Source organism: Stomoxys calcitrans, chromosome 4, assembly GCF_963082655.1.
Source record: "Stomoxys calcitrans chromosome 4, idStoCalc2.1, whole genome shotgun sequence".
NCBI classification, from domain to species: domain Eukaryota; kingdom Metazoa; phylum Arthropoda; class Insecta; order Diptera; family Muscidae; genus Stomoxys; species Stomoxys calcitrans.
In genome coordinates this window covers 131,444,014-131,456,829 of record NC_081555.1, presented here as the reverse complement: position 1 = coordinate 131,456,829, position 12,816 = coordinate 131,444,014, and the positions used below count along the sequence as shown (strand labels likewise).

General features: G+C 42.7%; 1 protein-coding gene across 2 annotated transcripts in view; it reads left to right on the top strand.

Annotated features, from left to right (window-relative positions):
- The window catches only part of LOC106082626 (N-glycosylase/DNA lyase), a 91,406-nt gene extending 84,668 nt beyond the window's left edge, over positions 1 to 6,738 (top strand). Inside the window, exon 6 of one of the 2 annotated variants that reach the window (XM_059366986.1) lies at positions 6,614 to 6,738. In XM_059366986.1, the coding sequence (XP_059222969.1) occupies positions 6,614 to 6,662 (49 nt within the window). In that variant the 3' untranslated portion in view covers positions 6,663 to 6,738. The remainder of the gene's footprint in view (positions 1 to 6,613) is intronic. The other variant, XM_059366984.1, reaches the window with a different exon arrangement.
- The last annotated feature ends 6,078 nt before the right edge of the window (positions 6,739 to 12,816 follow it).

The window sequence follows — 12,816 nt, the reverse complement described above, 5'->3', positions numbered from 1 at the left end:
TCTTCTTGGGACTAGACACTCATTTTTGCGCCCTGCTACCGAGTTTTTGGGACATGCTACCGGCTTTTTTGATCCATGCTACAGTTTTTTAACCCTGTTGCCGGGTTTTTTGAACCAGCAAGCCACATGTTTATTGATCCAGTTCCCGGTCTTTAGGCCCAACAGTCTGTTTTTGAGCTCAGCTACTAGATTTTTGGTCTCCAACTGCCGCTTTCTTGGAACCAGCTGGCGGTGTTTGGGAGTAGCTTCTTATTCTATCGACTAGCTATCGGTTTTTTGAGCTGCATCCAGTTTTTTTGGACAGACTACTGGTCTCTGGAGCGCAGTTATGGATTTTTGGGACTAGGTTTAGGTTCTAGGACCAGCCCAGCAATCGTTAGCCGGTCTAAAAAACGCAGCTGGTCCCAAAAGGCGACAGTTGGGCCAAAAAAATAACCGCAACAAAATGGCAGCTGGGACCAAAACACCATCAGCTAGGCCGAAACCCATGGAGAAATGAACTGGTTCCAAGAAACCGGCAGTTGGGACCCAAAATCCCGTAGCTGACTTTAAAACGGAAAGCGGAATGGCGCAAAAACCGGTAGCTGGTCCTAAAAACCAGTACCGGGTCAGAACCAGCTACGGGGTTTTAAACTCAGTTGCCAGTCTTTAGGCCCAGCTGTCCGATTAAGTGATCAGCTCCGGGATGTTTTGGTCCTAACTGCCGGTTTCTTGGCACCAGCGCTCTTCTCCCTGTTTTTTGGGACAGTATTTTGGCTCGGCTGCCATTTTTTTTTACCGGCTGCGGGATTCTGGGGCCATCTACTGGTTTTAGAGACTAGCTACTGTTTCTGACCAGCTGCCAGTATTTGGGACCAGCGTTATTTTTTTAAGTTGAGACAAGCTGCCGCAATTTTGGCCTAGCTGCCGGGTTTGGGCACTTGACACTACTACCGGTTTTTCGGATCGGCTGCCATCTTATGGGAACACCTACTGGTTCAAGTGACCAGCTTCTATTTCTACGGGTCAGCTTCTGATTCTACAGATGGGTTACTGGTTTTTAGGTATATTCGGATTCATGGGCATAGTTACCGGTTATTTAGATGAGCAATGATATTTACGATCAGTTGCCAGTTTTTAGGGTAAGCTTCTTTTTTGGGACTATCCAATGGGGTTTGGGTACTGCTACTGGTTATTAGGCCCATCCACCGGGTTTTTAGACTAAGCTACCGGTTTTGGACCCTGCTCTAGGCTTTTGGGACCAGCTATCGGTTAAAATGGTATCTGCATGTTTTTTAGACCCAGTTTCCCATTTCGGAATCAGATACTGCTGGTTTTTTGGCACGAGCAACCAGCTTTTGGCCCAGGTTCCGGGTTTTGGACCCAGCCATCGGTTTTGGACCCAGCCATCGGTTTTGGGTTCAGGTACTTCCGGTTATTTGGCACAAGCAACCAGTTTTTGGCCCAGTTGCCAGTTTTTTGGGCCCCGTTGGCGGTTGTTGGACCATACCACCGATTTTGGTCCTTGCTACAGTTTTTTGGGGCCAGCTGCTGGTTTTTCGGAACCAGCTGCCGAATTTTGGGATCGGCTACTAGCGATTTTTGGACCAGATGAGGTATAATATTGTGGGAAGAGTTGCCTGTTTTTAGGGTAAGCTTTTGTTTGGGGCAAGTGCTGGTTTTTGGACCTGCTATCTATTATATGGCCCAGCCAAATAACGGGTTTGTACACTAAAGTACCGAGACCTGTTGCCGGGATTTTGGGCGCTGATGCCATCTACTACTTTTTTGGACCCAGCTACCGGCTTTTTGGGACCAGCTACCGGTTTTAGGGCTAGCTTCGTGTTTTTTGAGCCCAGTTGCCGGATTCGGCATAAGGTACTGCCGGTTATTTGGCACGAGCAACCAGCTTTTAGCCCAGCTGCCAATTTTTTTGGGCCCAGGTGCCGGTTTTTGGACCTTGCTACCGGTTTATTAGGACCACCACGGTCCCTAGTACCAGTAGCTGTCCGTTTTAGGGATTAGCTACGAGATTTTTGGGCCCAAACTGCCGGTTTCTTGGCACTAAGCACCAGTACTCTTCTCACGGTTTTTTGGGAGAGGATTTCGGCCCATCTGCAGGTTATTGGGCCCAGCTGTCGTTTTTTCGAACCGACTGCCGGCTTCTGGGACCATCTACTGGTTCTAGGGACTAACTACTGTTTCAAGAGGCCAGCTACTGGTTCTAGGGACCGGTTACTGGTTTCTGAGCAGCTGCCGGTTTTTTGGGACCGCATTTCGGCGCAGTTGCTGCGAATTGGCCCAGCTGCAGGTTTATTTCGGGCCAGTTGCCGGTTTTTGGAACCAGCTACCGCTTTTAGAGACCAGCTCCGGTATTTGGGACTAGCTTCTTCTTGGGACTAGACACTAATTTTTGCGGCCTGCTACCGGGTTTTTGGGACCAGCTACCGGTTAAAATGGTAGCTACATGTTTTTTAGAACCAGTTACCGGTTTCGGAATCAGATACTGCCAGTAATTTGGCACGAGCAACCAGCTTTTGGCCCAGTTGCCAGTTTTGGGCCCCGTTGGCGGTTGTTGGACCATACCACCGATTTTGGTCCTTGCTACAGTTTTTTGGGGCCAGCTGCTGGTTTTTCGGAACCAGCTGCCGATTTTTGGGATCAGCTACTAGCGGTTTTTGGACCAGATGCGCTATAATAGTTTAGGAACAGTTGCCTGTTTTAGGGTAAGGTTTTGGTGGGGCTAGCTACTGTTTTTTGGGCCTGCTATCTATAAAAGTACCCGGACCTGTTGCAGGTATTTTGGGCGCTAATGCCAGCTACTACTTTTTTGGACCCTGTTACCGGCTTTTTGGGACCAGCTGCCGATTTTAGGGCTAGCTTCGTGTTTTTTGGGCCTAGCATCAGCATCAGATACTGCCGGTTATTTGGCACCAGCAACCAGTTTTTGGCCCAGCTGCCAATTTTTGGGTACAGGTCCCGGTTTGCCTGCTACCGGTTAATTAGGGCCACCACGATTCTTTGCACCAGTAGCTGTCAGTTTTAGGGTTCAGCTACGGGATATTTGGGCCCCAACTGCCGGTTTCTTGGCACTAGGCACTAATACACTTATCGCGGTTTTTTGGGAGAGGATTTCGGCCCATCTGCCGAGCTGTCGTTTTTTCGAACCGACTGACGGCTTCTAGGACCATCGACTGGTTCTAGGGACCAAATACTGTTTCAAGAGGGCAGCTACTGGTTTCTGAGCAGCTGCCGGTTTTTTGGGACCGCATTTCGGCACAGTTGCTGCGTATTGGGCTACAGGTTTAGCTCAGGCCAGCTGCCAGCTACCAGCTTTTTTAGACTAGCTCCCGGTATTTGGGACTAGCTTCTTCTTGGGACTAGACACTAATTTTTGCGGCCTGCTACCGGGTTTTTGGGACCAGCTACCGGTTAAAATGGTAGCTACATGTTTTTTAGACCCAGTTACCGGTTTCGGAATCAGATAATGCCAGTTATTTGGCACGAGCAACCAGCTTTTGGCCCAGCTACCAATTTTTTGGGTCCAGGTGCCGGTTTTTGGACCCTGATGCCGGTTTATTAGTCCCTAGTACCAGTAGCTGTCCGTTTTAGGGATTAGCTACGGGATTTTTGGGCCCAAACTGCCGTTTTCTTGGCACCAGATTTTTGGGACAGTATTTCGGCCCAGCTGCCGGTTATTGGGCCCCGCTGCCGTTTTTTGGACCGGCTGCGGGCTTCTGGGACCATCTACTGGTTCTAGGGACCAATTACTGTTTCAAGAGGCCAGCTACTGGTTTCTGAGCAGCTGCCGGTTTTTTGGGACCGCATTCCTGCGCAGTTGCTGCGTATTGGGCCCAGCTGCAGGTTTTTTTAGGCCAGCTGCCGGTTTTTGGTCTCCATCTGTCGCTTTCTGGAACCAACTGGCGGTGTTTGGGAGCAACTTTCTATTCTACGGACTAGCTATCGGTTTTTTGAGCTACATCCATGTTTTTTTGGGCAGACTACTGGTTTCTGGAGCTAGACTAGGCACTACTAGAGCTGGACTAGACACTAATTTGTGCGCCCTGATACCGGGTTTTTGGGACCTACTACCGGTTTTTTTGAACCAAGCTACCGTTTTTTAACCCTAGACCCAGTAGACCTGTAGACCTAGTTGTCGGTCTTTAGGCCCAGCTGTCTGTTTTTGAGCTCGGCTTCGAGATTTTTGGTCTCCAACTGCCGCTTTCTTGGAACCAACTAGCTATCGGGTTTTTGAGCTACATCCAGTTTTTTTGACAGACTACTGATTTCTGGAGCGCAGTTATGGGTTTTTGGGACTAGGTTTAGGTTGTAGGACCAGCCTAACAATCGTTAGCCGGTCTAAAAAACGCAGCTGGTCCCAAAGTGCGATAGCTGGGCCAAAAAACCACCGCAGCTGGGTCTACAAAACGGCAGCTGGGATCAAAACACTGTCAGCTAGGCCGAAACCGTCTCCCAAAAAACATGGAGAAATGAACTGGTTCCAAGAAACCGGTAGTGGAGGCCCAAAAATCCCGTAGCTGACCTTAAAACGGACAGCTGGACGCAAAAACCGGTAGCTGGTCTTAAAAACCAGTACCTGGTCAGAACCAGCTACCGGTTTTTAATCTCAGTTGCCGGTCTTTCGGCCCAGCTGTCCGTTTAAGGGATCAGCTCCGGGATGTTTTTGTCCCAACTGCCGGTTTCTTGGCACCAGCGTTCTTCTCCCTGTTTTTTGGAACAGTATTTCGGCCCGGCTGCCGTTTTTTTTGGACCGGCTGCGGGCTTCTGAGACCATCTACCGGTTTTAGAGACTACTGTTTCTAGGCGCTAGCTACTGGTTTTAGAAACCGGCTCCTGGTTTCTGGGCAGCTACGGTCTTTCGGGCTTGTTAACGAGTTATTTTGACGAACTACAAAATATTCGTACCAGCTGTCGGTGCAAGGACCAGGAACTGGGTTTTTGAAACCATCTACTGGTTTTTTGAGACCAGCTGGTTTATTTTTGAGACCAGCTGCCTGTATTTGGGACCAGCGTTATTTTTTTGGACTAAACACTAGTTTTTGTACCCTGTTGTCGGTTTTTGGGACCTGCTGCCGAATTTTTGGCCTAGCTGCCGCTTTTTTGGCCAAGCTACCGGTTTTGGCTAGTTCGGGCCAACAGATTTTGTAACCAGCTGCCGGCTTTTGGGACAGGCTACCGCTTTTCTGGCCCAGTTGCCGGTATTTGGGACCAGCGTTATTTTTTTTTTTTTTTGACTAGACACTAGTTTTTGCATTCTGGTGTCGGTTTTCGGGACCAGATGCCGCTTTTTTTGGCTCAGCTGCCGGTTTTGGGAGCAGCTTTTTCTTTTTGGGACTAGAAACTTGTTTTTGCGTCCTTCTGTTAGGATTTTGGGCCTAGTACCGGTTTTTCGGATCGGCTGCCAGCTTATGGTAACATCTACTGGTTCTAGGGACAAGCTACTGTTCCTACTGGCCAGTTCCTGATTCTAGGGATCGGCTACAGGTTTTTAGGCATATACGTATTCATGGGCCTAGTTACCGGTTATTTAGATGAGGTATAATATTGTGGGAACAGTTGCCTGTTTTTAGGGTAAGCTTCTTTTTTGGGCCTAACTAATGGGTTTTGGGTACTAACACCTGTTATTAGGCCCAGCCATCGGGTTTTTAGACTAAGCTACCGGTTTTGGACCCTGTTTTCGGCTTAAATGGTAGCTGCATGTTTTTTAGACCCAGTTACCGGTTTCGGAATCAAATACTGCCAGTTTTTTGGAACGAGCAACCAGCTTTTGGCCCAACTGCCAGTTTTTTGGGCCCTGGTTTCGGTTTTTGGAACCAGTCATCGGTTTAGGGATCATGTACTTCCGGTTATTTGGCACCAGCAACCAGTTTTTGGCCCAGCGTCCAGTTTTTTGGGCCCAGTTGCCGGTTGTTGGGCCCAGCTGCTGGTTTTTCGAATCAGCAGCCGGTTTTTGGGATCAGCTACTAGCGGTTTTGGTAAGTTTTTTTGGGGCTAGCTAGCGGTTTTTGAACCTGCTATCGGTTATTTGGGGTTTGTGTACCAAAGTACCGGGACCAGTTGCCGGGATTTTGGGTGCTGATGCCAGCTACTACTTTTTTGGACACTGCTACCGGCTTTTTGGGACCAGCTACCGATTTTAAGGCTAGCTTCGCGTTTTTTGGGCCAAGTTGCCGGATTCAGCATTCAGTACTGCCGGTTATTTGGCACCAGCAACCATTTTTGGCCCAGCTGCCAATTTTTTTAGGTCCAGGTGCCGGTTTTGGTTTAGCTACGGGATTCTTGGGCCCCAACTACCGGTTTCTTGGCACTAGGCACCAGTACTTCTCTTACGGTTTTTTGAAATTATATACCGTGTTTTTTTGGTTTTAGTTTTTTGGGGACCAGCAAGGCACATAAAGAATCGACAGCTGATCCCAAAAATCGGCATCTGGTTCCAAATAACCCGGGCAGGTTTAATAATTTCCTCATTATTTTATCCCTAAACGGGGCGAAACGTTTTTTAAAATTGATAACATGCCTTTTCAATTGAAATCGTGTTAATTTGAACCCAATAATTTTTTTTTTTGGAAATACTTAGTAATCGCACAATTTTTATTTTTTTGTATATTTTCAGGATTCGACAATACCTACCAATTGGAGACTCGAATGCAATTTTATTTTAAGGTTTATAGTAATGTTATACGCTATTGAAATGTTCTTGTAAATATGTATTAATTTAAAAATAAATATGTTTAAATATGCCCGTAACTGATTTTGATGAAATTTGGCAAAGGCTTTCAGATGAGTAATAAAACACTCCATACCCCATTTCATGCAAATCTGTTAAAAATTTTTGTACTATACTTTTGTAAGTGTAAATCGGGCGAATTATCTAATTATATAAAAGATTTGCGTGACAGACCGATTGCCGACTGACTGATCATCGCCCAGCCCAAACGGCTAAAGCTAGAATCATGAAATTTTGTACGAATGTTGGTTTTGGGTCAAAGGCACGGGATAAGGTTGGATATGGTGATATTCGTTCGTTTAGTTACTAAAAGTATTAAGAAGTTCGAAATGGTACATATTTGCCCGAACGATCGGAAAATCGTACCGGAAGTGGGAGAAATGGTACGTTTAGTACCGCAATTGGTATTTTCTTTGTTTATTGAGCAAAAATTGAGCTCTGAATTTTGGAACTAAGGTACACTTTGGCAACCATAATTGGATGACTATAAGACTTTTTGGAAAATAGTACTAAAAAGTACCAAAAAGGTACGAAATAGGTGAACTATGTACAGGGCGGATGGATAGAGGTAGAATTTTGAAATTTGACTTAAAGGATGTATTTTAACGATGTCAAAAGGGTGAGAGTAAAAAGAAAAAATGGAAAAATAGTACTGGTAAGGGGAGGAAACGTACCTTTAGTACCGCAATTGGTACCATTTAGTACTTTCATTACAGATGGAGCTAGAGGTCTGAAATTTGGCCTGTAGGTACAACTAGGAAATATATGATGGGTAATTAAAAGATCTATTCAAAATTCGTACATTTTGGTACCACTTAGTACTTTCTTTACAGATGGAGCTAGAGGTCTGAAATTTAGCAAGCAGGTACAACTAGGAAAAATATAATGGCTGACTATGATCTCTTTACAATTCTTACATTTTGGTACCAATATCTGTACCATTTGGTACTTTCTGTGCAAATAGAGCTAGAGGACTGAAATTTCGGATGTAGGTAAAACTTAGAAATATGTAATACCTGACTAAATGATTTTTTTCAGAATTCTAAAATGTTGGTACCAAAATTGGTACTTTTTTGGAACTTTCTTTGTATATGGAGCTAGAGTTCCAAAATTTGGCATGTAGGTAAAAATAAGAAATAAATGTTTGATGACTAAATAACCTATTCAAAATTCGTACATTTTGGTACTGAAATTGGTACTATTTTGTACTTTCTGGTAAGGTGAATCCCGAGGTCTGAAATTAGGCTTGTGGGTAAAATTAAGAAATACATTTTGGGTGGCTTAATGGTCTATTCACCATTCGCACATTTTGGTTCCAAAATTATACCAATTTTGGTTCTCTCTTCATAGATGAAGCTATAGGTCTGAAATTTAGCATGTAGGTACAACTTAGAAATATATGATAGGTGACTAAATCATCTATTGAAAATTCATACATTTTGGTACCAAAACTGGTACTTTTTTTGCAGATGGAGCTAGAGGTCTGAAATTTAGCATGTAGGAAGAAAAGAGAAATATATAATAGGTGATTGAATGTAATACCCGACTAAATGATTTTTTCACAATTCTAAAATGTTAGTACCAAAATTGGTACTTTTTGGAACTTTCTTGGTAATAAAATTCAATGATTTGCAAGCGTTGCTCGTTAGTAAGTCTATTCATGATGAAATGTCAAAGCATACTGAGCATCTTTCTCTTTGACACCATGTCTGAAATCCCACGTGATCTGTCAAATACTAATGCATGAAAATCCTAACCTCAAAAAAATCACCCTTTACATTAGTATCAAAATTTGAGGTCTGAAATTTGGCATGTGGGTACAATTAAGAAATAAATATTGAGTGGCTAAATGATCTATTCACCATTCGCACATTTTGGTTTCAAAATTGGTACCATTTGGTACTTTCTTCATAGATGGAGCTAGAGGTCTGAAATTTAGCATGAAGGTACAACTTAGAAATATATGATAGATGACTAAATGATCTATGAAAAATTCATAAAATTTTGTACCAAAACTGGTAGTTTCTTTGCAGATGAAGCTAGAGGTCTGAAATTTGGCATGTAGGAAGAAAAGAGAATATATAATAGGTAATTGAATGATCCATTTAAAATGCATACATATTGGTTCCAAAAAGTGCAAAACAGGTACTAAAACATACAAAATGGTACTTTCTTTACAAATGAGCTAAAGTGCTCAAAAATGCGATTAATTAATACCTTGACAATATATATTGGGCTGTTTGATACCATTTGGAACCATATGGCAGCTATATCCAAATATGGTCCAAGCTGGACCATATTTGACAGGAATGGGTAGGGGTCTACCAGGACACACTGTGCCAAATTTAATCGAATTCGGGTAATAAATAGATCTTTTATGGCCTCAATATCCTATATTGGATGATCGGGTGGTCGGTCTATAGGGCAGCTATATCCAAATATAGACCGATCTGAACCATACTTCACAGAAATGGGTAGGGGTCTACCAGAACACATTTTGCCAAATTTCAAAGAAATTTTATTGCCTCAAGACTAAGTCTGGAGATCGGCCTATATAGCGGCAATATATAATTAAAATCCTATTTTATGAGATCAGAAGGTCAGGTTTATATATAAAGAATACGAAAACATCAAAAATAGACCGAAGGAGGGGAGAGAGACCCATTGATAAGCATACCGATCGACTCAGAATCACTTTCTGATTCGATTTAGCTGTCTGTCTGTCTGTCTGTCCGTCTGTCTGTCCGTCTGTCTATGTTAATTTGTGTACAAAGTAGAGGTCGTAGTTTTCATCCGATCGTCTCAAAATTTGGTACAGACATGTTTTTCGGCTTTGAGACGAAGCCTATTGAAATTGGAAACAAGTAAAAAGGCGTTAAGTTCGGCCGGGCCGAACTTTGGATACCCACCACCTCGTGTATATATGTAAACCACCTTTCATCAAAATCCGGTGAAAATTGTATACCTTTTGTCCCATAGCAGTTATATCGAAATATATCAAAAATAAACCGATCTGAACTATATACAACACGAATGTCTACAAACCTAACATAAGTCACTGTGTCGAATTTCAGTGAAATCGGATTTTAAATGCGCCTTTTATGGGGCCAGGACTTTAAATCGAGAAATAGGTCGATTTAAATCCAAATCTGGACCGATCAGGGCCAATTTGAAGAAATATGTCAAAGGGCCTAAGACAACTCACTGTTCCATATTTAAGCAAAATCGGATAATAATTGTGGCTTTTATGGGCCTAAGACCCTAAATCGGAGGATCGGTCTATATGGCAGCTATATTCAAATCTGGACCGATCTGGGCCAAATTGACGAATGATGCCGAAAGGCCTAACACAACTCACGGTCCCAAATTTCAGCAAAATCGGATAATAAATGTGGCTTTTATGGGCCTAAAACCCTAAATCGGAGGATCGGTCTATATGGCAGCTATATTCAAATCTGAACCGATCTAGGCCAAATTGATGAAGGATGTCAAAGGGCCTAACACAACTCACTGTCTTAAAATCCAGCAAAATCGGATAATAAATGTGGCTTTTATGGGACTAAGACCCTAAATCTGAGGATCGGTTTATATGGCAGCTATATCCAAATCTGGACCGATCTGAGCAAAATTAACAAAAGACTTTCGGGAGTCTAACACAACTCTCTGTCCCAAATTTCAGCAAAATCGGAATATAAATGTGGCTTTTATGGGCTTAATACCCTAAAACGGCCGATCGGTCTATATCAAGATATAGTCCGATATAGCCCATCTTCGAACTTAACCTGCTTATGGACAAAAAACGAACCTGTGCAAAATTTCAGCTCATTATCCAAATTTTTAAAGACTGTACCGTGATTTCAACAGACAGACGGACAGACGGACGGACATGTCTAGATCGTCTTAGATTTTCTCTTGACTCTCGACATTACTGGGGAATTTCAAAGAAGTCGGTCCAAATTTAGATATAGCTCTCATATATATATATCGCCCGATTTTCACTCCTAGAGCCACTGCAAGCGCATTTATTGACCAATCTTGCCAAAACTTTGTACGTTTTCCTCGACAACTACCACAATATCTGAGAAGTTTTCTCAAAATTGCTTCAGATTTAAATATAGCTCCCATATATATGTTCGTCCGATTTTGGGAAATATTGCAATAAAATGCTAATTTGTTAACCGATTCTCTCGAAATTGGGCAGGAACGAATTTCTTATGCTTCTCGACATTACTGGGGAATTTAAAAGAAATCGGCCCACATTTAGATATATCTGTCATATATGTATATCGCCCTATTTTCTCTCCAAGAGCCCACTGCAAGCGCATTTATTGACCATCTTGCCAACATTTTGGACAACGCTTTCCTCGACGATTGCCACAATATCTGAGAAGTTTGTTCGAAATCGGTTCAGATTTAGATACATATAGCTCCCATAGATATATGTTCGCCAGGTTTGGGGTAATTTGCAATAGTTTTGTCATTTGTCAACCGTTGTTATTACAGTTTGAACATATTTGCTCGAAATTTGATAGGGATTGTTTAATAACCCAATTGAAAACATCCGCCGAGGTCCATCAAAATTGCTTCAGAATTGGATATAGCTACCACATTGTATTTATAGGGGACAATGTGGGCCCAACTTTTGCCCTTCCTGTTTTTTTTTTATTATTAATGCCTCTCGTACTCAATAACGTGTTGTGTGATCCACTCTTTTTCTTATATCACTGACAATATGGTGATAACTAAATTCCCTGAGAACTTTTTGCCTTGAAACAAAGAAGAGAATTGCGTTTTTTGCGCTTGGGAAATTTTCTGCCAAATGTCTGTCTAAGAATGATGGATATAAACCCCAAATTATTTTCACGGTAACCTTCTTGTTGGCCGACAAGAAATTGCCGGTTTAGTAGAGTAATGCAGAAAACCAAGCAAACCCGGTAACTGCTGAACGCTCACTTCACACGATGACAAGCTCGGCTTGTTCATAAAAACAAAACAAAAAGTTGAGAAATAACCATAATAAAAGACTTTTAATAATAAAGCTACTACGACAAATGTCCCCCTTCTTTTGGTGAGGGTTAGTCGTTGAATTTTCTCAGAGCTACTGCTCTTCATCAACAACTGGGCGCTAGTGTCTTGCCAGAGACTTACCATGGCTTGGCATTATGGTTTTCAGTTTACTTTGAAATGTCTTCGAGAACGGACGTGTTTCCTTTTAAAGCGTATTCGTATTTTTATTAACGGAAACAAACGCAAAGAGAGAAATAATCTAACGTAAAAATTATAACGACAATACATTGTCTCTCAAAATTGTAGAGCATTTAATGTTAGAGCGCAGGCGTAGTGCACTGAAGTGTAACAACCCTCAAAAAACACCAACTTACATAGAACGAACAGCTAAGCGCGCATGTGCACCAACATTGTCCATGATGTTTTGATAATTGTTGTTGCTGATATTTTGGAAAATCGATCACCTGTGTCCTATGTCCTGGCCTGTGTGCTGTGTGTTAGGTCAGTTAAGCATAGTGTTTGTGTGTGCGAGAGATATTTGTCAAAAAAGGCGGCATTGCTAGTTCGGCCGTTTTCGCTCCCATCTTTCATCATCTGTCCTTTTTCTGGCAGTTTATGGTCACGTGCAACCTTGTTTATGTTTCGTTTTGGACTGGCAAACACAAGTGTGCACCTGTTATGGTCGGTCTACCATCCCATTCGGGGTTTAAATTAAAATTGAATTTATTTTTTTGTGGGAATGAAAAAAGTGTACCGTTGAGAAACATATTCATCCATCTGTATGTCTGTCTGTCTATCTGACTGTCTGACTGTGCGAGTGGAGCTCTTATTGTTGTTAATGTTTTACGAGAAATGTTTTGCATAATGCCTGGAAATTTTTATATTTTCCCACCAAATAACAAAGCCAAAGTGAGGGAAACCCCTTAAAGCCCTCCCCTCCCCACACAAGGCAAGCAACAGTCAAACTAACATGATAAGAAGGAAATGTTGAAAACGCGGCGCCCAAAACGTACAACATAAAGAGTGTGGCCAGAAAAAAGAGGAAACAGAAAGCCAAGAACGAAAAAAAAAAACCGAAACCA